This window comes from Heterodontus francisci, chromosome 3, assembly GCF_036365525.1.
Source record: "Heterodontus francisci isolate sHetFra1 chromosome 3, sHetFra1.hap1, whole genome shotgun sequence".
Lineage (NCBI taxonomy): Eukaryota > Metazoa > Chordata > Chondrichthyes > Heterodontiformes > Heterodontidae > Heterodontus > Heterodontus francisci.
Window position 1 is genome coordinate 22225982 of NC_090373.1, and position 27778 is coordinate 22253759.

Sequence of the window (27778 nt, forward strand, 5' to 3'; positions counted from 1 at the left end):
GTGATGATTCATTTGCAATGTTATTTGGTAATCCCGATAAAATAGAAAACCCAATAGAAAACATTCAGGAGCGAATCACCTTTGAGGGTGCACCAAACAGTGAGTGGATTAATGGCAATCACGGTGAGATGAAGGAAGTAATCAAAATTGTTGCAAGTGGACAAAATATAAATGTAGACAAAAATGAGGACTTATTGACACAGTCTCATGAAGCATCTGATGAAATTAAACCACTGGAAGGCGCTAAGGAGAAGACCACCATTAAAGTTGATAGCCATGATGTCTGGGGTGACACCATTGAGGACCATGAGACGGTTGAAAGAGATCAACAGGTTAGTAATCCTTGAGGTGTGCCTTCATACAATTCAATTATTAAAGCACGACACAGAATTAGTTGAATCATAATACTGGCCACCATCTTTATTAATATTCTCACCCCTCAACTGACACAATTCATGCCAATTAGGAAATATTGTAGGTTATTTTTAATGATTTACTCTCACTATTCTGCTTTGGTACAATCAACACGGTATACCTGATCATCCATACAGTTTAACAGTAATATTGAATCAGTGCTTTGGAGCTTAAGAAGTTCTTTGCCAGCTCCATCACATATGGTACAGCATTCCAAATTGTTGCCCTTCTTTGATTGATCGTCGGATTGTATCTGTCAACCATATATGCCATCAAGAGCTTTTTTTTTACTCCTGCTTTAATTTGGGCAAACATTATTGATAACAAACCACTTTTTTTGTCAGTGTAGCAATGTAGGAGAAAGTTGTAATCAAATTTAGAGCTAGGGGAGTTCTCCCTGATGTCTTGTCCAATATTTATCGCTCATCCAGCATTACTGAGACAGATTATCTGGTCGTTATCATGTTACTGTTTGTGGAAGCTTGCTGTATGCATATTGGCTGCTGCGTTTCCTACATTACAACAGCGACAACATTTTTTTTAAAGTACTTCTCTGGCTGTAAAGTGCTTTGGGACATCCGGAGGTTGTGAAAGGCACTATATAAATGCAAGTTTTTGTTTTTTCTGCGGTTGAATGGTCAATTAAATGGACCAAATGGCAGAACCATTTGGGCATCCAATTTATTTAAGTTCAACTTTGTGTTTTTGTCTTTTCTGGAACATTGTTAAAAGGAAAGATATATTGAATTATCTCAGTCCTGCCACTTAGCGTATTATGTTGGGCTTGGGACAAGTGATGTAAATTGCAAGTTTTCATGGGCTTTATTTTGGTGCATTTTGGGTCAAATATTATTTTGTAACAAATAGTATTGGTGATATCAAGAGTTGATGGATTGAAAATTCACTGTGCTATAAATGCCCAATTTAATGTTTATCTTGGAAATACACTGTTTCTTCATAACATTGCAAAGATTTAGGCCAAAATTAAAAGTGTTAATTGGGTTTTCATTGCAGTCGTGTAACATTGCACAGCAGTGTTTGCAGCATACAGAGAAACTGCGAGCTCACTTGACATTGCTCCAAGATAGGAAAATTCAACTGGAGAGTCTGCAGCCTGTTGACAGGGACCTGGAAATCCTTCAAGAACAGCTCGACTATCACACAGTAAGTAATCTAATTCATATGGGACAAGCTCAATGAATTCAAAGCACAATTAACATTTTTCTAAATTAAGAATCCTGATTGGGAGAAGTTATGATCCTTTTAAGGTTATATATATAGTGCAATGATGGATATAGGATTGCCTCCCTCAAAGGATTGCATTAGAGAGGGTGCAGAGAAGCTTTACCGGAGTGGTACCAGAGACTTCAGTTATGTGACGAGATGAGAGAAGTCAGAACTATTCTCCTTAGAGCAGGGAATGTTAAGGGGAGTTTTAATAGAGGTATTCAAAATTGAGTGGATTTGATAGAGTAAATAGGGGAGGAACTTTCCACTGGCATATAGGTTGGTAAGCAGATGCCATAGACTTAAGAGAAGTGGCAAAAGAACCAATGGGGGATATTATCATTTTTGTATAGTGAGTTTTTGTGATCTGGAATGCTGTGCCTGAAAGCAAATTCAATCATAACTTTCAAAAGGGAATTAGACATATATCTGAAAAGGAAACGTTTGCAGGGCTATGAGGAGAAAGCAGAGGGGTGGGACTGGGGGATAATTGGGGGATAGCTCTTTCAAAGCACTGGCACAGGCACAATGGGCTGAAATAGCTCCTTCTGTGCTGTAAAATTAAATGATACAAGTTTAACTCCGTTGTGGGCAGAAACACGGAGAGCCTGTGGGGCAGCGGTCTTGCTGCTATGTAGCTTGGATTACGTTCATAGTCTCATTGAGTGCATGTTTTAGTTGTTCCTGACACACAGCAGTAATTCCACTCTTGTTTTGAACTCGTGTTGGATTGTTGTGTCACAACAGTCACCTCTTAAACAAAGGTGAAGGCTAACCTAATAGAGGTCCTTAAAATTCTTAAGGGTGTTCAATTGGGTAGACTTGGAGAAGATGTTTCCACTTGTAGGGTATTCCAAAACTAGGGGCCATAAATATAAAATAATGACTAATAAATCCATGAGCAAATTTAGGAGAAACTACTTTCAGCAGAGGGTGGTGAGAATGTGGAACTCGTTACCAGATGGAGTGGTTGAGGTGAAGGGGAGGCTCATGTGGAGCATGAATGCTGGCATAGACCTGTTGCACCTCATGATCTGTTTCCGTACTGAACAGTCGATGCAATTTTAAGAAAGTAGCAAATATATAAGCTTAAATTTATGGGTGATAGCACATTTTGTTTAAGTTTAGGGTCTTGCCTTAGGTATTCTCCCGGGTAGAGTAGTGCTGGTCATTCTTGCAAATGGTCAGGATGTCCTGGGCAATATTTGTCCCTCAACCGACATGAATAACACAGATCATCTGATCACTATCAGATTGCTGTTTGTGGGGGCTTGCTGTGCATGTATTGGCATGCTTCCTACATTACAACAGTGACTACACTTCAAAACTGCTTCATTGGCCAAAGCATTCACAATGTCCGCAGATCATGAAAGGCACTGTATAAATGCGAGTTCTTTTCTTTTTCTCTCTGCTCCCTGTCTGTGTCTCTCTGTCTCCCTGTTCCTGCACTTCTGCCTGTTCCTACCCTGTCCTTCCCTCGCTTGCCTGCCCTCTCCCTCCCTCCCACTCTCTCCCTCCCTCATTCCTGCCTGCCATCTCTCATCCTCCCTCTTGCCAGCCTGCCCTCTCTCTCCGTCCCTCTCGCCCTGCTCTCTCTCTCTCTCTCTCTCTCTCTCCCTTCGGCTCTCTCTCTCCCTCTGGAGCTTTCTCTCTCCCTCCGGCTCTATCTCTCCCTCCGGCTCACTCTCCCTGCCGCCCTCCCTCTCTCTTGTCCCTTCCTCTCTCTCTCTCTCTCTCTTCCTCCCTCCCTCCCGCTCCCTCTCCCGCCCGCTCCCGCCCGCTCCCTCTCCCGCCCGCACGCACTCTCTCCCTCCTGCACGCTCTCTCTCCATTCCGCTGCTCACTTGCTCTCTCCCACCCGCTCGCTCTCGCTCTCTCTCGCTCCCGCACGCGCTCTCTCTACCCACCCCCCGCACCCTTTCTCTCTCTCTGTCTCTCTCTCCCTCCCTCCCTCCTGCCCTCTCCCTCCCGCCCGATCTCTCTCCCTCCCGCCCGATCTCTCTCCCTCCCGCCCGCTCTCTCTCCCTCCCGCCCGCTCTCTCTCCCTCCCGCCCGCTCTCTCTCCCTCCCGCCCGCTCTCTCTCCCTCCCGCCCGCTCTCTCTCCCTCCCGCCCGCTCTCTCTCGCTCCCGCACGCGCTCTCACTACCCACCCCCCGCGCCCTTTCTCTCTCTCTCTCTGTCTCTCTCTCCCTCCCTCCCTCCTGCCCTCTCCCTCCCGCCCGATCTCTCTCCCTCCCGCCCGATCTCTCTCCCTCCCGCCCGATCTCTCTCCCTCCCGCCCGATCTCTCTCCCTCCCGCCCGCGCTCTCTCCCTCCCGCCCGCGCTCTCTCCCTCCCGCCCGCGCGCTCTCCCTCCCGCCCGCGCGCTCTCCCTCCCGCCCGCGCGCTCTCCCTCCCGCCCGCGCGCTCTCCCTCCCGCCCGCGCGCTCTCCCTCCCGCCCGCGCGCTCTCCCTCCCGCCCGCGCGCTCTCCCTCCCGCCCGCGCGCTCTCCCTCCCGCCCGCGCGCTCTCCCTCCCGCCCGCGCGCTCTCCCTCCCGCCCGCGCGCTCTCCCTCCCGCCCGCGCGCTCTCCCTCCCGCCCGCGCGCTCTCTCCCTCCCGCCCGCGCTCTCTCCCTCCCGCCCGCGCTCTCTCCCTCCCGCCCGCGCTCTCTCCCTCCCGCCCGCGCTCTCTCCCTCCCGCCCGCGCTCTCTCCCTCCCGCCCGCGCTCTCTCCCTCCCGCCCGCGCTCTCTCCCTCCCGCCCGCGCTCTCTCCCTCCCGCCCGCGCTCTCTCCCTCCCGCCCGCGCTCTCTCCCTCCCGCCCGCGCTCTCTCCCTCCCGCCCGCGCTCTCTCCCTCCCGCCCGCGCTCTCTCCCTCCCGCCCGCGCTCTCTCCCTCCCGCCCGCGCTCTCTCCCTCCCGCCCGCGCTCTCTCCCTCCCGCCCGCGCGCTCTCCCTCCCGCCCGCGCTCTCTCCCTCCCGCCCGCGCTCTCTCCCTCCCGCCCGCGCTCTCTCCCTCCCGCCCGCGCTCTCTCCCTCCCGCCCGCGCTCTCTCCCTCCCGCCCGCGCTCTCTCCCTCCCGCCCGCGCCCTCTCCCTCCCGCCCGCGCCCTCGCCCCCCCCCGCCCGCGCCCTCGCCCCCCCCCGCCCGCGCCCTCTCCCCCCCCGCCCGCGCCCTCTCCCCCCCCCCGCCCGCGCTCTCTCCCCCCCCCCGCCCGCGCTCTCTCCCCCCCCCGCCCGCGCTCTCTCCCCCCCCGCCCGCGCTCTCTCCCCCCCCCGCCCGCGCTATCTCCCCCCCCCGCCCGCGCTCTCTCACCCCCCCCCGCCCGCGCTCTCTCCCCCCCCCGCCCGCGCTCTCTCCCCCCTGCCCGGGCTCTCTGTCTCTCTCTCTCCCTCCGCCCGCGCTCTCTACCCCCCCGCCCGCGCTCTCTCCCTCCCGCCTGCGCTCTCTCCCCCCTGCCCGGGCTCTCTCTCTCTCTCTCTCCCCCCCCCCCGCCCGCGCTCTCTCCCCCCCCCCCCGCCCGCGCTCTCTCCCCCCCCCGCCCGCGCTCTCTCCCCCCCCCGCCCGCGCTCTCTCCCCCCCCCGCCTGCGCTCTCTCCCTCCCGCCCGCTCTCTCTCCCTCCCGCCCGCTCTCTCTCCCTCCCGCCCGCGCTCTCTCCCTCCCGCCCGCGCTCTCTCCCTCCCGCCCGCGCTCTCTCCCTCCCGCCCGCGCTCTCTCCCTCCCGCCCGCGCTCTCTCCCTCCCGCCCGCGCTCTCTCCCTCCCGCCCGCGCTCTCTCCCTCCCGCCCGCGCTCTCTCCCTCCCGCCCGCGCGCTCTCCCTCCCGCCCGCGCGCTCTCCCTCCCGCCCGCGCGCTCTCCCTCCCGCCCGCGCGCTCTCCCTCCCGCCCGCGCGCTCTCCCTCCCGCCCGCGCGCTCTCCCTCCCGCCCGCGCGCTCTCCCTCCCGCCCGCGCTCTCTCCCCCCACCCCAGCCCGCGCTCTCTCCCCCCCTCCGCCCGCGCTCTCTCCCCCCCTCCGCCCGCGCTCTCTCCCCCCCCCGCCTGCGCTCTCTCCCCCCTGCCCGGGCTCTCTCTCTCTCTCTCTCCCTCCCGCCCGCGCTCTCTCCCCCCCCCCGCCCGCGCTCTCTCCCCCCCCCGCCCGCGTTCTCTCCCCCCCCCGCCCGCGTTCTCTCCCCCCCCCCGCCCGCGTTCTCTCCCCCCCCCGCCCGCGTTCTCTCCCCCTCCCGCCCGCGCTCTCTCCCTCCCGCCCGCTCTCTCTCCCTCCCGCCCGCTCTCTCTCCCTCCCGCCCGCGCTCTCTCCCTCCCGCCCGCGCTCTCTCCCTCCCGCCCGCGCTCTCTCCCTCCCGCCCGCGCTCTCTCCCTCCCGCCCGCGCTCTCTCCCTCCCGCCCGCGCACTCTCCCTCCCGCCCGCGCACTCTCCCTCCCGCCCGCGCTCTCTCCCTCCCGCCCGCGCTCTCTGTCTCTCTCTCTCCCTCCCGCCCGCGCTCTCTCCCTCCCGCCCGCGCTCTCTCCCCCCTGCCCGGGCTCTCTGTCTCTCTCTCTCCCTCCCGCCCGCTCTCTCCCCCCCCCCGCCTGCGCTCTCTCCCCCCTGCCCGGGCTCTCTGTCTCTCTCTCTCCCGTCCCGCCCGCGCTCTCTCCCTCCCGCCCGCGCTCTCTCCCTCCCGCCCGCGCTCTCTCCCTCCCGCCCGCGCTCTCTCCCTCCCGCCCGCGCTCTCTCCCTCCCGCCCGCGCTCTCTCCCTCCCGCCCGCGCTCTCTCCCTCCCGCCCGCGCTCTCTCCCTTCCCGCCCGCGCTCTCTCCCTCCCGCCCCGCGCTCTCTCCCTCCCGCCCGCGCTCTCTCCCTCCCGCCCGCGCGCCTCTCCCTCCCGCCCGCTCTCCCTCCCGCCCGCGCTCTCTCCCTCCCGCCCGCGCTCTCTCCCTCCCCGCCCGCGCGCTCTCCCTCCCGCCCGCGCTCTCTCCCTCCCGCCCGCGCTCTCTCCCTCCCGCCCGCGCTCTCTCCCTCCCGCCCGCGCTCTCTCCCTCCCGCCCGCGCTCTCTCCCTCCCGCCCGCGCTCTCTCCCTCCCGCCCGCGCTCTCTCCCTCCCGCCCGCGCTCTCTCCCTCCCGCCCGCTCTCTCTCCCGCCCGCGCTCTCTCCCTCCCGCCCGCGCTCTCTCCCTCCCGCCCGCGCTTCTCTCCCTCCCGCCCGCGCTCTCTCCCTCCCGCCCGCGCTCTCTCCCTCCCGCCCGCGCGCTCTCCCTCCCGCCCGCGCGCTCTCCCTCCCGCCCGCGCGCTCTCCCTCCCGCCCGCGCGCTCTCCCTCCCGCCCGCGCTCTCTCCCTCCCGCCCGCGCTCTCTCCCTCCCGCCCGCGCTCTCTCCCTCCCGCCCGCGCTCTCTCCCTCCCCGCCCGCGCTCTCTCCCTCCCGCCCAGCGCTCTCTCCCTCACGTCCCTCCCGCCCGCTCTCTCCCTCCCGCCCGCAGCCCTCTCCCTCCCGCCCCGACGACCCTCGCCCCCCCCGCCCGCGCCCTCGCCCCCCCCGCCCGCGCCCCTCGCCCCCCCCGCCCGCAGCCCTCGCCCCCCCCGCCCGCGCCCTCTCCCCCCCCGCCCGCGCCCTCTCCCCCCCCCGCCCGCGCTCTCTCCCCCCCCCGCCCGCAGCTCTCTCCCCCCCCGCCCGCGCTCTCTCCCCCCCCGCCCGCGCTATCTCCCCCCCCCCGCCCGCGCTCTCTCCCCCCCCGCCCCGCGCTCTCTCCCCCCCCCGCCCGCGCTCTCTCCCCCCCCGCCCGCGCTCTCTCCCCCCTGCCCGGGCTCTCTGTCTCTCTCTCTCCCTCCCGCCCGCGCTCTCATCTCTCCCTCCCGCCCGCGCTCTCTTCCCTCCGCCCGCAGCTCTCTCCCTCCCGCCCGCAGCTCTCTCCCTCCCGCCCGCGCTCTCTCCCTCCCGCCCGCGCTCTCTCCCTCCCGCCTCGCGCTCTCTCCCTCCCGCCCGCGCTCTCTCCCTCCCGCCCGCTCTCTTCCCTCCCGCCCGCGCTCTCTCCCTCCCGCCCGCGGCTCTCTCCCTCCCGCCCGCGCTCTCTCCCTCCCGCCCGCGCGCTCTCCCTCCCGCCGCGCTCTCTCCCTCCCGCCCGCCTCTCTCTCCCTCCGCCCGCGCGCTCTCTCCCTCCCGCCCGCGCTCTCTCCCTCCCGCCCGCGCTCTCTCCCTCCCGCCCGCGCTCTCTCCCTCCCGCCCGCGCTCTCTCCCTCCCGCCCGCGCTCTCTCCCTCCCGCCCGCGCTCTCTCCCTCCCCGCCCGCGCTCTCTCCCTCCCGCCCGCTCTCCCTCCCGCCCGCGCTCTCTCCCTCCAGCCCGCAGCTCTCTCCCTCCCCGCCCGCTCTCTCCCTCCCGCCCGCGCTCTCTCCCTCCCGCCCGCTCCTACCCGCCCGCGCTCTCTCCCTCCCGCCCGCAGCGCTCTCACCTCCCGCCCGCGCGCCTCTCCCTCCCGCCCGCGGCGCTCTCCCTCCCGCCCGCGCGCTCTCCCTCCCGCCCGCGCGCTCTCCCTCCCGCCCGCGCTCTCTCCCTCCCGCCGCGCTCTCTCCTCCCGCCCGCGCTCTCTCCCTCCCGCCCGCGCTCTCTCCCTCCCGCCCGCGCTCTCCTCCCTCCCGCCCGCGCCCTCTCCCTCCCGCCCGCGCCCTCGCCCCCCCCGCCCGCGCCCTCGCCCCCCCCCGCCCGCGCCTCTCCCCCCCCGCCCGCAGCCCTCTCCCCCCCCCGCCCGCGCTCTCTCCCCCCCCCCCAGCGCTCTCTCCTCCCCCCGCCCGCGCTCTCTCCCCCCCCGCCCGCGCTCTCTCCCCCCCGCCCGCGCTATCTCCCCCCCCCGCCCGCGCTCTCTCCCCCCCCCCGCCCGCGCTCTCTTCCCCCCCGCCCGCGCTCTCTCCCCCCTGGCCCGGGCTCTCTGTCTCTCTCTCTCCCTCCCGCCCGCGCTCTCTCCCCCCCGCCCGCGCTCTCTCCCTCCCGCCTGCGCTCTCTCCCCCCTGCCCGGGCTCTCTCTCTCTCTCTCTCCCCCCCCCCGCCCGCGCTCTCTCCCCCCCCCCCCGCCAGCGCTCTCTCCCCCCCCGCCCGCGCTCTCTCCCCCCCCGCCCGCGCTCTCTCCCCCCCCCGCCTGCGCTCTCTCCCTCCCGCCCGCTCTCTCTCCCTCCCGCCCGCTCTCTCTCCCTCCCGCCCGCGCTCTCTCCCTCCCGCCCGCGCTCTCTCTCCCTCCCGCCCGCGCTCTCTCCCTCCCGCCCGCGCTCTCTCCCTCCCGCCCGCGCTCTCTCCCTCCCGCCCGCGCTCTCTCCCTCCCCGCTCCGCGCTCTCTCCCTCCCGCCCGCGCTCTCTCCCTCCCGCCCGCGCGCTCTCCCTCCCGCCCGCGCGCTCTCCCTCCCCGCCCGCGCGCTCTCCCTCCCGCCCGCGCGCTCTCCCTCCCGCCCGCGCGCTCTCCCTCCCGCCCGCGCGCTTCTCCCTCCCGCCCGCGCGCTCTCCCTCCCGCCCGCGCTCTCTCCCCCCACCCCAGCCCGCGCTCTCTCCCCCCCTCCGCCCGCGCTCTCTCCCCCCCTCCGCCCGCGCTCTCTCCCCCCCCCGCCTGCGCTCTCTCCCCCTGCCCGGGCTCTCTCTCTCTCTCTCTCCCTCCCGCCCGCGCTCTCTCCCCCCCCCGCCCGCGCTCTCTCCCCCCCCCGCCCGCGTTCTCTCCCCCCCCGCCCGCGTTCTCATCCCCCCCCCGCCCGCGTTCTCTCCCCCCCCCGCCCGCGTTCTCTCCCCCTCCCGCCCGCGCTCTCTCCCTCCCGCCCGCTCTCTCTCCCTCCCGCCCGCTCTCTCTCCCTCCCCGCCCGCGCTCTCTCCCTCCCGCCCGCGCTCTCTCCCTCCCGCCCGCGCTCTCTCCCTCCCGCCCGCGCTCTCTCCCTCCCGCCCGCGCTCTCTCCCTCCCGCCCGAGCACTCTCCCTCCCGCCCGCGCACTCTCCCTCCCGCCCGCGCTCTCTCCCTCCCGCCCGCGCTCTCTGTCTCTCTCTCTCCCTCCCGCCCGCGCTCTCTCCCTCCCGCCCGCGCTCTCTCCCCCCTGCCCGGGCTCTCTGTCTCTCTCTCTCCCTCCCGCCCGCTCTCTCCCCCCCCCCGCCTGCGCTCTCTCCCCCCTGCCCGGGCTCTCTGTCTCTCTCTCTCCCCTCCCGCCCGCGCTCTCTCCCTCCCGCCCGCAGCTCTCTCCCTCCCGCCCGCGCTCTCTCCCTCCCGCCCGCGCTCTCTCCCTCCCGCCCGCGCTCTCTCCCTCCCGCCCGCGCTCTCTCCCTCCCGCCCGCGCTCTCCTCCCTCCCGCCCGCAGCTCTCTCCCTCCCGCCCGCGCTCTCTCCCTCCCGCCCGCGCTCTCTCCCTCCCGCCCGCTCTCTCTCCCTCCCGCCCGCGCTCTCTCCCTCCCCGCCCAGCGCTCTCTCCCTCCCGCCCGCGCTCTCTCCCTCCCGCCCGCGCTCTCTCTCCGCCCGCCCGCGCTCTCTCCCTCCGCCCGCGCTCTCTCCCTCCCAGCCCGCGCTCTCTCCCTCCCGCCCGCGCTCTCTCCCTCCCGCCCGCGCTCTCTCCCTCCCGCCCGCAGCGCTCTCCCTCCCGCCCGCGCGCTCTCCCTCCCGCCCGCCGCGAGCGCTCTCCCTCCCGCCCGCAGTGCTCTCCCTCCCGCCCGCTTCCTTCCCCCCCCGCCCGCTTCCTTCCCCCCCGCCCTCTTCCTTCCCCCCCGCCCTCTTCCTTCCCCCCCGCCCTCTTCCTTCCCCCCCGCCCTCTTCCTTCCCCCCGCCCTCTTCCTTCCCCCCCGCCCTCTTCCTTCCCCCCCGCCCTCTTCCTGCCCCCCCCGCCCGCGCTCTCTCCCCCCCCGCCCGCGCTCTCTCCCCCCCCGCCCGCGCTCTCTCCCCCCCCGCCCGCGCTCTCTCCCCCCCCGCCCGCGCTCTCTCCCCCCCCGCCCGCGCTCTCTCCCCCCCCGCCCGCGCTCTCTCCCCCCCCGCCCGCGCTCTCTCCCCCCCCGCCCGCGCTCTCTCCCCCCCCCGCCCGCAGCTCTCTCCCCCCCCGCCCGCGCTCTCTCCCCCCCGCCCGCGCTCTCTCCCCCCCCCGCCCGCGCTCTCTCCCCCCCCGCCCAGCGCGCTCTCTCCCCCCCCGCCCGCGCGCTCTCCCCCCCCGCCCGCGCGCTCTCCCCCCCCCGCCCGCGCGCTCTCCCCGCGCCTCCCCCCAGCGCGCTCTCTCTCCCCCCCCCGCCCGCGCTCACTCCCCCCCCCGCCCGCGCGCTCTCCCTCCCGCCCGCAGCGCTCTCCCTCCCGCCCCTCGCGCGCTCTCCCTCCCGCCCGCTTCCTTCCCCCCCGCCCCGCTTCCTTCCCCCCCGCCCGCTTCCTTCCCCCCGCCCTCTTCCTTCCCCCCCGCCCTCTTCCTGCCCCCCCGCCCGCGCTCTCTTCCCCCCCCGCCCGCGTTCCTCTTCCCCCCCGCCCGCGCTCTCTCCCCCCCGCCCGGGCTCTCTCTCTCTCTCTCTCTCACCCTCCCCGCGCGCGCTCTCTCTCCCTCCCTCCCGCTCTCTCTCTCACACCCTCCCGCCCCGCTCTCTCTCTCTCTCTCTCACCCTCCCGCCCGCTCTCTCTCTCTCTCTCTCACCCTCCCGCCCGCTCTCTCTCTCTCTCACCCTCCCGCCCGCTCTCTCGCTCTCACCCTCCCGCCCGCTCTCTCGCTCTCACCCTCCCGCCCTCTCTCTCGCTCTCACCCTCCCGCCCTCTCTCTCGCTCTCACCCTCCCGCCCTCTCTCTCACCCTCCCGCCCACTCTCTCTCTCTCACCCTCCCGCCCGCGCTCTCCCTCTCACCCTCCCGCCCGCTCTCTCTTTCTCTCACCCTCCCGCCCGCTCTCTCTCTTTCTCTCACCCTCCCGCCCGCTCTCTCGCTCTCTCTCTCTCACCCTCCCGCCCGCTCTCTCTCTTTCTCTCATCCTCCCGCCCGCTCTCTCTCTCTCACCCTCCCGCCCGCTCTCGCTCTCTCTCACCATTCCGCCCAATATCTCCCTCCCTCCTCACTTATCTTCAGTCTATGCTGTCTGCTTGCCAACCAATCTGCCAGTGGAAAGTTTCTCCCCTATTTACTCTATTAAAACCCCCCATAATTTTGAATGCCTCGATTAAATTTCCTGCTCTGAGGAGAACAATTCTAACTTCTCTCATCTCCCCATATAACTGAAGACTTTGATACCACTCCAGTAAATCACCTCTGCACCATCTCTCCCTCCCGCCCGCTCTCACCTGCCTTTGCCCTCCCACCCACGCCCTCCTTCCTGCCCTCGCCCTCTCACCCTCTGCTCCGTCATGCACCCCCTCCCTCGCACTCTCTCCTCTCCCCCTTCCCGACCTACTGCTCCCACCCATCTCTGTCTCTCTCGTGCTGCCTTCCCTTTCTATCTTCCGCTCCTTCCTCTTTTTCTCTTTGTCCGATTTACATTTGATGTTTGATGTATCTATTGAACAAATTTTGATAATACCCAGATGTTGTACTGTAAGTAAGCTTTGTAACTGCTGGAATGGTTCATTGTAAACCTACATTTTTTCAGTTATTAAAGTATGAGCTGGAGCAGCCAGTAACACGCGATCTGAGAGCTGCGGAGGAATTTCTGGAGAATGTTTGCCTGGATCCGGATGAACCATTACTGAAGAACTTGGAAACTGACTGTAAAGATTTACAGGCATCTCTCGGGGACATGAGTGATGTTTGTTCGAGCAGGGTTGAGGCCCTGTTAAGTGCCATTGAAATAGAACAGGTCTGTTGTATTCTTTTTTCAAGTATTTTATAAATGATTCTCTTTTTTCATTCTGTGAAAACAAACACTTGTACAATTTTAGAATTTCTGTATTGCTTCCAAAGATAAAATTAGCATTGTACGTTATCTATGTTGAGCAGTCTACTGACACACTCCCTGTGGGGAGGACCCCCTGTAAATTTGTAATTCCCTTGCTCCAAAAGGCTGTGGATATTGGGGGATAATTGGAGTTTTCAAGACTAAACTGGATTTTTGTTAGGATACCAAGAGATATTGAGCGAAGTGGGGTAAATCGAGGTGAGGTGCATATCTGCCAAGATTTGATTGGTGGAGAAGACTCTGGGGGTTAAATTGCCTCCTCCTGTTCCTAATTCTTCCTATGCTCTGTCCACGAAGGCCTATTTTGTGCTCAGTATTCTTCGTTAATATGTTGATATGAAAGTAGCTGGTTGGAATTGCACTTGTGTGCTGTGGTTATGAGTTTGTTTCTGATCACATTGCATGTTGACATCAATCGAATTCCAGTAAAATAGAGCATTTCAAGACATTATAATCCACAGCTCTGAAATTGGCATTAATGGAAACAGTTTGTGGGTTTAGCCATGATCAGTGATAGCAATAGCCTCATTCCATGCTGTATCATTCCATGATTCTAATACAAATTGGTTGCAAATTCTGTGCTCATTTTCAGTTTAAGATCAAATCGTCACATCAGGAACTCCTTGCCACACTAGACCGGCTTTCTGGTCGCATCAAAGAAAATGCCATCACCTTAGAAACTCTGCACACTGACACTTCTGGTGATTTGGAAGCTCTGAAATGCTGTGTACAACAGCACAAGGCAAGTGTCGTGGACAGCTCCAAGAATTCTAGAAAATGGTTGTATTTGCATTGGAATTTAATGAGAATTAATATTTTTTTAAATTTTGAAATAAGGTAACTTTACAATAAAGTAACACCTATGACGATAAAAACATTTTGGATTTATAAAGCGCATTTAACATGGTAACCTGTCCCAAGGTGCTTCATGGGAGCAGAATTAGACAAAAGGACACATTGAAAGATGTGACCTTTCTGTTTCTAGGATGGAGCATTTAGCTGCATGAAAATTGCATATCTGCAGGAAAAGCAATGATGAAGTTACTAAGTGATGTGGATTTATACCGTCTTTTCACCTCTCGAACCTGCTTGGAATTCAGTCCTGACAGATGGGATTAAAACTGAATCTCTCTGATGCCTGTAATAGTGCAATATGAGGAATGTTTGGCCAATTTAACTCGAATTCCTAGGAGACATTGATCCATGATCCCTGGCCTTGTCTGCCCTCTTGGGTGGACATAATAGATCCCATGGCACTATTTGAAGAAGAACAGGGGAGTTCTTCCCAATGTCGTAAAACAGATATGGCTTTGCTTTACTTTTAATGCAATGTTTGCCAGGTCTACTTCTTATGCATTTCACTATACAGGGGTGAAATAAAAAAGGAAATTAGGAAAGCAAAGATAGGACATGAAAAATTATTGGCAGGTAAAATCAAGGAAAACCCAAAGATGTTTTATCACTACATTAAGAGCAAGAGGATAACCAATGGGTGGTTGATGTTCGGCACAGACTCGGTGGGCCGAAGGGCCTGTTTCAGTGCTGTATCTCTAATCTAATCTAATCTAATCAAGGAAAGGGTAGGGCTTATCAGAGATATACAAGGGAACTTATGCGTGGATGCAGAAGATGTGGCAGGGTTCTTAATGAGTTTTTTGTCTGTGTCTTCACAAAGGAGAGGGATGATGCAGACATTGTAGTTAAAGAGGAGGCGTGTGAAATATTAGATACGATAAGCATAATGAGAGAGGAAGTACTGGAGGGTCTGACATCCTTGAAAGTGGATAAATCGTCAGGGCCAGATGGATTGTATCCCAGGTTGTTAAAGGAAGCCAGGGAGGAAACAACTGATGTGCTGAGGATCATCTTCAAATCCTCACTAGATACAGGAGAGGTACCAGACGATTGGAGGTCTGCGAACGTTGTACTATTGTTTAAAAGTGGTGTGAGGGATAGGCTAAATAATTATAGGCTGGCCATTCTGACCTCGGTGGTGGGTAAATTGTTATAATCTGTTCAGTGGGACAAGATAAACTGCCACTTAGAAAGGCACGGATTAATCAGGGATAGTCAGCATGGATTTGTTAAGGGAAGGTCATGTCTTACTAAAGTCATTGAATTTTTTGAGGAAGTAACAAGGAGGATTGATGAGGGTAGTGTAGTGGATGTGGTCTACATGGATTTTAGTAAGGCATTTGACAAGGTCCCACATGGAAGATTGGTCAGAAAAGTAAAAGCCCATGGGATACAGGGGAATGTGGCGAGTTGGTTCCAAAATTGACTCAGTGAAAGGAAACAAAGTGTTGAGGTCAATGGATATTTTTGTGAATGGTTTCCAGTGGCGTTCCACAGGGCTCAGTGTTGGGTCCCTTGCTGTTTGTGGTCTATATTAATGATTTGGATTTAAATGTGAGAGACATGATTGGGAATATTTGCTGATGGCACAAAAATTGGCCGTGTAGTTGATAGTGAAGAGGATAGCTGTAGACTCCAGAATGATATCAATGGTTTGGTTGAGTGGGGGGAAAAGTGGCAAATGGATTTCAATCCAGCAAGTGTGAGGTAATGCATTTGGGGAGGGAAAATAAAGCGAGGGAATGCACAATAAATGGGAGGATATTGAGAGAGGTAGAAGAAATGAGAGACCTTGGAGTGCATGTCCACAGATCCCTAAAGGTGGCAGGGCAGGTAGATAGAGTGGTGAAGAAGGCATATGGAATGCTTTCCTTTATTGGCCAAGGTATAGAATGCAAAAGCAGGGATGTTATGCTGGAACTGTATAAAACACTGGTTAGGTCACAGTTAGAGTATTGCGTACAGTTCTGGTCGCCACATTACAGAAAGGACATAATTGCTCTGGAGAGAGAACAGAGGAGATTTACAAGAATGTTGCCAGGGCTTCAAAGCAGCAGCTATGAGGAAAGATTGGATAGGCTCGGGTTGTTTTCCTTAGAACAGAGGAAGCTGAGGGGTGACTTAATAGCGGTGTACATAATTATGAGGAGCTTAGATAGAGTAGACAGGAAGGACCTGTTTCCCCTAGCAGAGAGGTCAATTAGCAGGGGACACAGATTTAAGGTTGAGTGGGGGGGAAAGTGGCAGAAGGATTAGAGGAGACATGAGGAAGAACTTTTTCACCCAGATGGTGGCGGGTGTCTGGAATTCGCTGCCTGGATCGGTGGTAGAGGCAGAAACCCTCAACTCATGTACCTGGACATGCACCTGAAGTGCTGTAACCTGCAAAGCTACGGACCAGGTGCTGGAAGGTGGGAGTAGATTGGGCAGCTAGATTTTTCACCCGGCGCAGACATTCTTCCCCACTATCCACTTATCCCTTGATGTCAGTATTCAGAAATCTATCGATTTCTGTCTTGAACATGTTCAATGAGCTTCCACAGCCCTCTGGGGTACAGAATTCCACATATACACCACCCTCTGAGTAAAGAAATTCTTCCTCATCTCAGTCTTAAGTGGGCTTCCCCTTATTCTGAGACTGTGTCCCCTGGTTCTATGTTCACCAGCCAGAGGAAACATCCTATCCACATCCACCCTGTCATGTTCTGAAAGAATTTTTTAAGCTTCAATGAGATCACCTCTCATTCTTTGAAACTCTATTGAATACAGACCCAGTTTCTGCAATCTCTCCTCATAAGACAATTCCACCATCCCAGGGATTAGTCTGGTGAACCTCTGTTGCATTCCCTCTATGGCAAGTATATCCTTCCTTAGATAAGGAGACCAAAACTATGTACAGTACTCCAGGTGCAGTCTCACCAATGGTTTATACAATTGAAGCAATGCATCTTTACTCCTGTACTCAAATCCCTTGCAATGAAGGCCAACAAACCATTTGCCTTCTTAATTGCTTGCTGCACCTGCATACTAGCTTATAGTGACTCATGAACAAGGACACCCAGTGCTCTTTGGACATCAACACTTGCCAACCTCTCACCACTTGAGTAATACTCTGCCTTTCTGTTTTTTCTTTTCAAAGGGAATCACTTCACGCTTATTCACATTATATTCCATCTGCCATGTTCTTGCCCATTTACTTAGCCTGTCCAAATCCCCTTGAAGCCTCCTTGCATCCTCCGCATAACTTACATTCCCGCCTAGTTTTGTGTCATCTGCAAATTTGGAAATATTACAATTGGCCCCCATATCCAAGTCATTTATTTCGATTGTAAACAGCTGTGGCCCAAGCACTGTTCCTTGCGGTACCCCACCAGTAACAGCCTGCCATCCTGGGAATGATTCATTTATTCCTACTCTCTGCTTTCTGTCTGTAAACCAATTCAATCCATTGCTGAGGAACCCTGAAAATTCTAGTTGCCCGGGCCCCCCAAGAATTCCTAATTTAGCTCATAATACAATATAATACATTTTAATGAATCAAATCCAGCAGTTGAATGCTGTTTTCCATGCTATTAAGTGTTGTACTGGGGCCCCATATTTGGCAGGTGCCCTTTGACACAGACCTTGTTTTAAGGGCCTTATTGAAAAAGAATTTGCATTTATGTCACGCTTTTCATATCCACAGGACATCTCAAAGTGCTTTACAGCCAAAGTGTAATCATGATTGTAATGTAGGTAATACGGCAGCAAATTTGCACACAACGAGCTCCCACAAACAGCAATGTGTCAATGAGTAGATAACCTGTTTCTTTTGTGATGTTGATTTTTTGTTATTTGTTCTTGGGATATGGTTGTTGCTGCTAAGGCCAGCATTTATTGCCTGTCCCTAATAGTCCTTGAGAAGGTGGTGGTGACCTGCCTTCTTGAATCGCTGCAGTCCATGTAATGTAAGTATACTCACAGTGCTGTTAGGAAGAGTGTTACAGGATTTTGACCTAGTGACAGTGAAAGAAAGGTTATGTAGTTCCAAGTCAGGATGGTGTGTGGCTTGGAGGGGAGCTTGCAGGTGGTGGTGTTCCCATGTATTTGCTGCCCTTGTCCTTCTGGGTGGTAGAGGTCGTGGGTTTGGAAAGTGCTGTCAAAGGAGCGTTGGTGAGTTGCTGCAGTGCATCCAGTATGTGGTACACACTGCTGCCATTGTGCGTCAGTGGTGGACGGCATGAATGTTTAAGGTGGTGGATGGGGTTCCAATTAAGTGGGCTGCTTTGTCCTGGATAGTGTCGAGCTTCTTGAGTGTTGTTGGAGGTGTACTCGTCCAGGCAAGTATAGAGCGTTTCATGGTGGACAGGCTTTGGGCAGTTCGGGCTTGAGTTGCTCACTGCAGAATTCCCAGCCTCTGAGCTGCTCTTGTAGCCACAGTATTTATATGGCTACTCCAGTTCAGTTTCTGGTCAATGCTAACTTGCAGGATGTTGATAGTGGGGATTCAGTGATCGTAATGCCATTGACTGTCAAGGGGCGATGGTTAAATTCTCTTTTATTGGAGATAGTCATTGCCTGGCACTTAAGTGGCTAGTGACATTTGCACCACACATCATCCCAAGCCTAAATGATCTCCAGGTCTTGCTGCATGCATTCAGGGACTGCTTCAGTATCTGAGGAGTCGTGAATGATGCTGAACATTGTGCAATCATCAGTGAACATCCCCACTTCTGACCTTATGATGTCGGGAAGGTCATTGATGAAGCAGCTGAAGATGGTTGGCCCTAGGTCATGACCCTGAGGAACTCCTGCAGAAATCTCCTGGAGCTGAGATGATTGACCTCCAACAACCACAACCATCTTCCTTTGTGCTAGGTATGACTCCAACCAGTGGAGAGTTTGAAGAGCTCCCCCCCCGCAGCCCCTGGATTCCCATTGACCAGTTTAGCTAGGATCAATATTGGTCAGGACAGTGGGGAGAACTTGCCTGCTCTACACCGACTAGTACCATCTGATCTTTTAGATCCACCTGAGTGGGCAGGCAGAGATTTAGTCTAATGTCCCATCTGAAAGGTGGCACCTCTGATACTGCAACACTCCCTCAGTATTGGACTGGGAGTTTGGGGGCAGGTCTCTGGAGTGGGACTTGAACCCACAATATTCTGACTCTGAGGCAAGACCGTTACCCACTGAGTCATGACTGACATAACAGTCTCTCTCTCGATTTGAATTTGTTTCGTTTAGTTCTGATTAAATTGTATTCAGTGAACTGAGATTGTATACTGTAGTAAGATGTAGTTAATCATAGTCCAGTATAAATTTCAAATTGACCATGTAATAATCTGACTGAAAATGAGACTTGATCTTAAAGACTACCAACTTGTGCTGGCATCTAAGACTCTGCAGTAGTTAAACTTAATTCTTCATGTTCTAGGCACAGTTTAACCCACAAACCAGCACCAGCATGTAGAATACTAAGTCAAAACATTTAAAAACTGTTCTTTGATGTGTCTTAGCTAGAATAGATATTAAATGGAATTGTTGCTGCTGGGCACTTCTTGGCATCAAATTTACCTGAGATGGAAGAGTCAATTTGCTAAATCAATGATATTAACTCAGTAACTGGTAGTAGTGTGAGAGTAGATTTGGTGTTTGTTATTGAAACCAATCTACTTAATATATTTGTGTGAATAGGGAGATTTCTGCTGTCATGTTCTCCTATCAAATAGTTTCCATTGCACATGCATCCTAAAGAGTGGGATGCATGAACTTTGGATAGTCCGAACCTGCTCTTCTCAAATTCAATAAATTGTCCTTTGTGTGTGTGCTGCTTTGTAAAAGATATTGGCGCATTTTTGCAGTCGGCGATGAACGAACAGCCATTCATTACACTTACACTTCCCCACAGACTTCCTGCAGGGTTTTGCACTGCAACTTGCAGTAATTAGAGAGTCAAAACAGCATGATGCCCTCTACAGGGGTTCTGGAACCTGTGTGAACAGGGAAAGCAACTATGTCTCTCCTTAATTAATAAAATTGAAGAATCCTTACTGAGCCACGCAGACTCTAAATCAGGAAGTGTAAGTTAGGGTAGTTAATTCAATATTTCGCTTTCTGTGCATGATTTTTAGAGAGAGAGATGAAGAAAGATGGTATTAAGAGAGAGAGAAAAATAAAAGTTAAAAAATTTTAACTTCTTAAAATCTCCAACATTAATTTAAAGAGTGAGATTCCACAGTTTTAAAAGTAAATTTTCGATACCAGGGAGGTTGTTTGACCGTAATTAAGACTTATCACACCATTGAAAAGTCATTTACACTTGAATGGACAAGCCCTAACTTTTTCTGGCGTGTTTAGTAGTTAACTAATCAGTAAGTACCATAGCTTCATGCCCTACCATGTATTCTCAGCGAGGCACTGGTAAAGGTTTGCAAAGGAAACCTGACCCGAGCCGAATGCCAGACCCAGAAGTGCGACCCGACCCGACCCAAATCCGACACATGACGTCGGGTCCCGTTGGGGTCGGGTCGGGTAGCAGGTCTTAACATCAGTACATGGGTAAAGGCCTGCTACCCGACCCGGTCCTGACGTCATGTGTCGGATTTGGGTCGGATCAGGTCGCACTTCCAGGTCCGGCATTTGGGCTCGGGCCGGGTTTCCTTTGCAGACCTTTAGGTACTGGTGTAGTGATGCTTGTGGAGGAGAAAGACAATCAGACTTCCTGATTTCCACATTTAACTGTGGATGTGGAGTCGCAGGAAGTTGCTGTCCGATTTACTCTTTAATAGCAGAGAACACTGATAGCCTCACTGTTATCCTTAAACAAAATCCAGGCTAATAAATTTTGTTTAAATACTCTGTGTAGTGATGTGATCATTGGTACTATTTCTTTCTTTCTGCAGGATTTAGAGAAAACCTTCACTGATGTGAAAACTCAGCTGGATGCCACTGCATTTGACATACAGTACTTTGTTTCTGAGCACGCACTGGATCTTTATCCCCAGGAGAACAGGAAACTGCTCAAGCTCTTGAATAGCACCCAGACATCTTTTAAAAGTGCGATGGACAAATTGGCAGCACAGGTGGAGGCTTTGAATCTTCAGTTACAGACCAGATTAGAACAGGATGATCAGAAGGTTTGAGCTATTTGATTGTGGACACTTGGCCTGATACATGCTTCGGTGAAGGATGTTGAATTTGTTCTTTTACCAACATTACTTGAGGTCTCTACACAGAATAGGGGCAATCTGGAATCTGTAGCACTGTAGTCAATTATTGGTCTACCTCAAACCATGATGACACACAGGGCCCTACATGGATCTCTGTCATTAACAGCAACTTGCATTTATATAGCACCTTTGACTTGATCCCAAGGCACTTCACAGGAGCATTATCAAACAACATTTGACACCAGGCCACATTAGGAGGTAATAGGCCAAGTGGCCCAAAGTTGAAGGGGGAGGTTTTAAGGAGCTTTTTGAAGGAGGAAAGAGAGGTAGAGAGGCGGAGGGGTTTAGGGAAGGAATTCCAGAGTTTAGGGCCTTGGCAGCTGAAGGCATGGCTTCCAGTGGTGGAACAAAGATAATCAGGGAGTGCAAGAGGCCAGAATTAGAGGAGCATAGAGGTGGAGGAGGTGACAAGAAGGATGAGGCCATGGAGCGATTTGAAAACAAGGATGGGAATTTTAAGATTGAGGCACTGCTCAGCTGAGAGCCAGTGTAGGTTAGCAGGAGCAGGGGTGATTTAGACAGGCATGCTAATCTTTGATTTGGTGCCTCCTCATCTTCCTTGCTTCTGCTCCCCTTCAACACACATTTCAATAGGTTGCCTCAAAAATCTCAACGGCACACAATTGTCTAATAATGTCCACCAGTATTGAGGTCATAATGACAGTAGATTACATTTTAGTTTACAGCAGAAATTTTGCATTTGTTATAAATGCTTCATCCGCTTGGAAGCATGAATTTAGAACCTTTTTTGAGGAAACAAATAGATGTAGGTGGAGATAGATTCAAGATTAAGAAGGTAGATAGGTAGAAACTGTTTCTGCTGGCCACCAGGGAGCACAGATTTATGATAATTGTCACAAGAACCAGAGAAGAGATGGCAATGTTTTTACACAGTGAGTTATGATCATCTGGAATGCACTGCCTGAAAGGGTGGAGGAAGCAGATTCAATCATAAAAGGGAGTTGGATATATGCTTGAAAATAAATTTGTAGGGCTGAGAGGAAAGAGCAGGGGAGTGAAATTAGTTGGATACGTCTTGCAAAAAGCCAGCATAGGCATGATGGGCCAAGTGCCCTCCTTCGGTGCTGTATCATTCTTTGCTATTGCTGTACAATTTGATTCACAGAGCAAGTCATAGAGTCAAGATGGCACAGAAGGAGGCCGTTCAGCCTACATGCCCATTGAGTCCATGCCTATGATGGACATAAATTTAGCTCTTCAGTTACACATATGAAGTGCAAAACTCTACACAGAGCTGCATATTAGCTGAGATCAGAGCATTCTAAGATTACGAAAATAGAATTCTGATCCATCGTCCCTCCTTTCTCTCCTGTGCCATTGTATGGGTGTTGGAAGAGCTGGCCCGGAGCCAACATTGGAAGCTCCCAAGAAGAGTTAAGCAAAATATTGCAGATGCTGGAAATCTGAAATAAAAGCTGAAGTTGTTGGAAATACTCATCAGGTCTGGCAGCATCTGTGCGGAGAGAAACAGAGTTAACATTTCAGGTTGATGACCGTTCATCAGAACCAATGTTAACCAACGCCTTGCATCCTATCGCAGCCAAAGGCTGTTGAGAAGGTCTTTTATGTGTCTCTTAGCCATAACGTGTCAGGTGGCCATAAACTCTAGCGTGACTTTGTATTTCAAGGGTAGCTGCGGTATGATTCATTCAGAGGTAAATTGTTTCGGAGTTAGATGCCACTTTCTCAGGATTGTGACTCCCCCACCCACCTGGAAGTACTTCAGAGCAATCTTCTCAAGTTTCACATTTTTGTAGTGTGAAGTATATTGTAAAAGGAAATTGTGTGAATTTTGTTTCATTAATCAAATGAAACAATGTCGTTGTTTAGCAATGAAGTCATAACACATTTTGCAAGTGATTTGACGCATGCCACTGCATGGGTTCACTGTTTACTTAACATTCAATAAGTTGATAAGCAGTCAGAGTAGTTCTTTTTAAAAAAAAACACTGCTTGAAATTCAAAGACTTTGCACAATGTGACTAACACTGTTCTGTAGCCCCTTTTACAGATGGCTGCTTGCCGCAGTGTCCACTCGCAATCTCTCAAGAGAAAAAACCTGAAGTCTAAGGCCATCTGAACAAAACAAATAAAAAAAACCCAGCTGTTATCTTCCTCCTTGCATGACCTCTCTGCGGATGTGACACTGATGGAGCTAACTCCTTCGTGAGATGCATCCTTTGTTTAATCTGATTTATCGTAACCCATCTTGTTCACATGTTTGCCAACTGCTATCATGTTTGCAGCATACACTGGTGAAGTAGTGTAGGACTTTATATAGAAAGAGGAGACTGTGTTACAAAGAAACGATAGCAGAATTACTGAAATTGCGCGTCTTTGCTGGTAAAACAGGCTTTCGAAGAAAGGCAAGGGGAGTGTAACAAGAGACTGCAGGAAATGTGCGATTTGTTGATGGTGACTGAGAACAAAATAATTGGCTACGACAGTGGGATGTCCATTACTGGTGATGGCTTGGCTGATTTGCAACAGCATCAGGTGGAACACCAGGTTAGTGGTACAGTGTGTGGTGAATATTTTTTAATAAATTAAAATGATGTAAAATGGTGTATTACAATGCCAGGCTACTTTTTTCAATGATATAACATCTGACCCCACCCACATAACTGGCCGCACCCTTAGGTTAGCATGCTGAGTTTCTGTTGATTGTGCCCATCGGGTCGGGGGTTGTTCATCACATTGTGCCCAGAATTTCAAGCACACAGCCATTAGTTATCATCATTAATGACTTGCAGATGGAATGACCAGCAGTCAACTGAAGCCTCACTCAGGTCTGTTTCTCATATTGATGCTACAATTACTTTATATTACTTTAAATTCCATTTAATGAGTTAAAATTCAGTTAATTGGTACACAAGACCTGTGCCCAGCAGTTAATTGAAACCATTAATTGGTCTGTTTGTTCAGCTGCAGCAATTGAACAAATTTTCAGTTTAAATTAATTCAGTAATTCCCTTCCATTGGTCCTATTCGACTCAAGAATTGACTATGTTGCTTGATTCTGCTGGGTCATATGAGATTTTACATTCGGTCTTATGCAAATGGATTTGCGTGGAAACTTGGGTGTAACTTCACCTCGGTATAGAAACTCCAGTTCTTGTAGTTAACAAATTATCTAACCATTTAACTGTTGAGATTTTCAGACAAGCATCACAGGTATCAATCCCTTGCCAAGTCGATTGCAGGAAAGCAGTTGGATAGACCCGCAGTAATGACATGTGAAAGGATGTGTTAACTTGGTGACTGTTTGAAAAAAGAAATGAATAAAATCAACAAATGATACGAGGGAAGAAAAGCTATAAGTGCTGGAAATATGAAATTTAAAAAAATGAGGCAGTCAGTGCACTGTAAAGAGAAAAGACAGATTGATGTCTTTGTGTCTTAAATGTGAATCCATGTTCTCTTCACAGATACAGACTGAGTCAATATGGGGAAATGGGATTAGAGTGCCTCGCTCCCATTGTAAATATGATGACTTTGTTTTTTTCTGTGTTTGGGATCTGACCACATTTATTGCCCATCTCTAGTTGCCCTGATGATGACGCCCTTTCTTAAGGAATGGTTCTTTGAGCGAGTATTCTTTTTAGGCCACTGCAGAGAGCATCAGTAGTCACATCAATCCAGGCGGAGTAGATTTGACAGGTTCCCTTCCACTGAAGGACGTTGAGGATACAGTTGGGTCGTTAGGATAGTTCTGCAGCTTTCTTGTCCTTTTTCTGTCGGTGGCTGACGAATTACCACACTTACGGAATTCAATTTTGTAACATGTCGTAGTGGGATTTGAACTTGTAAACTCTGGGTTGTTAGTCCTGTACCCTAATTGTGACACGACTGTCCCCATGATTATGCGAGTTAGAATCCAATAGCAAAATGCTATTGAAGACCATGGTCCAAAAATGTGCTGTCTTAGCTGGAGAAATAAGAATTAAAACTGCAAGATTTGAATCATGCTTTGCAGTATGGAGTATTCTGAGTAAAAATTAGAGTTCATGAGGAACACTGAATGTACATTGCAGTATTGAGGAAGTGCTGTTTTGTTGAGGAAGTGTCGTCTTTCAGATATGATGTTAAACGGAGGTTCCTTTTGCTTGTTCCAGTGATTCAGGAGATGTATAAGATCCCACGGCACTATTGGAAGAAGAGAGTTCTCTGAGTCCGAGCTGACCTTCCCCTCTCAGCCAACACCAATATATTTACCAATCATTCATCTGATTTCTGTTTGTGGCACCTTACTGTGAGCAATGTGACTGCTGTGTTTTCCTACATTACACTAGTGAATACATTTCAAAGAAAGATTGTAACACCCTTAAGACCTGTTGATATGCAGTATAGATGCAGGCTTTTTCCTTACATTGTCAATAGAATGATACAGAACATACCAATCAGCCTGTCGTGCCTGAGCTATCCAGTTAATCCCACTCACCTTGCTCTTTCCCCATGGCTCTGCAAATCTTTTCTTTTCAAGTATTTATCCAGTTCCCTTTTTTGAAAGTTATTATTGAATCGGTTCCCTCCACCCTTTTAGGCAGTGTATTCCAGATCATCATAACTCACTGCATTAACAAAAGCTCATTTCCCCTTTATACAAGTTTGTAAAGAACAAGATATGTACATAGATAAACTGGGATGTGTTTCATTTTTCCCAAACTAACTTACCTATGAATTTTGTGCTCAAGGCCCTGGGGAATGCAACAATTTCCACTAGGATCTGGTTTAACATGGTACATAAGAATTAGGAGCATGAGTAGGTCATTCATTCCCCCCATCGCCCCCATCCCCAAGCCTGCTCCACCATTCACTAAGATCATGGATCTCAGTTCTACTTTCTTGCCTGATCCCCATATTCCTTGATTACATTAGTGTCTAATAATCTAATCTCAGTCTGGAATACACTGCCTAAAAGGGTGGAGGAAACATTCAATAGTAACTTTCAAAAAGGGAATTAGATAAATATATGAAAAGGATTTGCAGAGCCATGGGGAAAGAGCAAAGGGAGTGTGGTTAACTATCTCAGTCTTGACTATTCTCAGTGACTGAGCATCCACATTCCTCTGGGGTAGAGAATTCCAAAGATTCACAACCATAGAAACATAGAAAATAGGAGCAGGAGTAAGCCATTCAGCTCTTCGGGCCTGCTCTGCTATTCAAAAAAGAACATGGCTGATTGTCTAATTCAGCACCCTGTTCCCACTTTCTCCACATATCCTTTGATCCCTTTGGCATTAAGAAATATATCTATCTCCTTCTTGAATATATTTAATGACTTGGCCTCCACTGCCTTCTGCAGTAGAGAATTCCACAGTTTCACCACCCTCTGAGTGAAGAAATTTCTCCTCATCTTGGTTCTAAATGCCATACTATGGGACTATGACCCCTGGTTCTGGATGTCCCAGCTATCGGGAACATCTTCCCTGCATCTAGCCTGTCTAGTCCTGTTAGAGTGAAGAAATTTCTCCTCATCTTAACCTTATTCTGAGACATTTGTTATGACCTCAGTGAGACCATTAAAACCTGAGTTATGAACTCCCAGAACAATTTAAAGAATTACACAAGATTTCACATTTTAAGACTTCTAACAACCAAACTTCAAATCCCCATTAACTAATTAGTACTTTGTAAATAGCTCATACCGCAAATTAAATAAGTGAAGAAAATACCTTTCATTGTAAACACCTGAAAACCTCACACCACATTTATACATTACACCATCCTCCTTGAAGCGAAATCTTTGCAGTTAAAATTCCCAAACTCCTTCCAGTTGCAGTGGGTTGGAAATCACAGACCCTTCGTTCATATCTTCTGAGCTCTTTTATCCTGGACTTCTATGAATAAGGTGATCCTGTTGGTCCTTTTCTTCTCCGCAAACCTCAACTTTCAAAACAAGTTCAAGTCTTTGCAGCCTTTCATCAAATTAGTCTTTTGAGAGCAGGTGTTCTCAGAGGCTGCCACTGCTAGTCTTCTTCCTGTCTTCCTTACAGTCTTCACTGAGACTGCCATCACTGGTCTTCCTTACAGTCTTCACTGAGATTACCATTACTGGTCTCCCTTATAGCCTTTACTGAGATTATCATCACTGGTCTTCCTTACAGCCTTCACTGAGATTACCAGCACTGGTCTTCCTTACAGCCTTCACTGAGATTACCATCACTGGTCTTCCTTATAGCCTTTACTGAGATTACCATCACTGGTCTTCCTTATAGCCTTTGCTGAGACTGCCAGCACTGGCCTTCCTTACAGCCTTCACTGAGATTACCAGCACTGGTCTTCCTTACAGCCTTCACTGAGATTACCATCACTGGTCTTCCTTATAGCCTTTGCTGAGACTGCCAGCACTGGCCTTCCTTATAGCCTTCGCTGAGATTACCATTACTGGTCTTCCTTATAGCCTTTACTGAGATTATCCTCACTGGTCTTCCTTACAGCCTTCGCTGTGATTATCCTCACTGGTCTTCCTTACAGCCTTCGCTGAGATTACCATCACTGGTCTTCCTTATAGCCTTTACTGAGATTACCATTACTGGTCTTCCTTATAGCCTTTACTGAGATTATCCTCACTGGTCTTCCTTACAGCCTTCGCTGTGATTATCCTCACTGGTCTTCCTTACAGCCTTCACTGAGATTACCATCACTGGTCTTCCTTATAGCCTTTACTGAGATTACCATTACTGGTCTTCCTTATAGCCTTTACTGAGATTACCATCACTGGTCTTCCTTATAGCCTTTACTGAGATTACCATTACTGGTCTTCCTTATAGCCTTTACTGAGATTATCCTCACTGGTCTTCCTTACAGCCTTCGCTGTGATTATCCTCACTGGTCTTCCTTACAGCCTTCGCTGAGATTACCATCACTGGTCTTCCTTATAGCCTTTGCTGAGACTGCCAGCACTGGCCTTCCTTACACCCTATCTGTCTTCTGAGAATCTGTTTAATTTATCTGGAGTCAAAAGTCAGTAGCCCATTATCCTTTTTCAATATGCAAAGTCCATAAATCTGGCTTCAACAGAGCCACCCAGGCTTTCCATTTTGTACAGGTGTTAGCAACTGTAATTTGTGTTTACATTTTCAGAACCACTAACTCCTTATTTACAATCCGAAAGTCTGGAAGGGTGAAACCCATTTTTCTTCAGGTGTGATACTTCTGCAGTCTCTGCTTTTCAAACAGGTCTTTGATCTGGGTTCTTTGTTGTCCTGGTAGCCGGGATCCGTTTCTTGTCTTT

At 53.1% G+C, this 27778-nt stretch overlaps 1 protein-coding gene across 10 annotated transcripts in view; it reads left to right on the forward strand.

The window, feature by feature from the left end:
• The window catches only part of dst (dystonin), a 666855-nt gene that overhangs the window by 364550 nt on the left and 274527 nt on the right, over positions 1-27778 (forward strand). For all 10 annotated transcript variants that reach the window (XM_068020163.1, XM_068020162.1, XM_068020167.1 and 7 more), the window contains one exon: positions 22894-23049. In XM_068020163.1, the coding sequence (XP_067876264.1) occupies positions 22894-23049 (156 nt within the window). The remainder of the gene's footprint in view (positions 1-22893; positions 23050-27778) is intronic.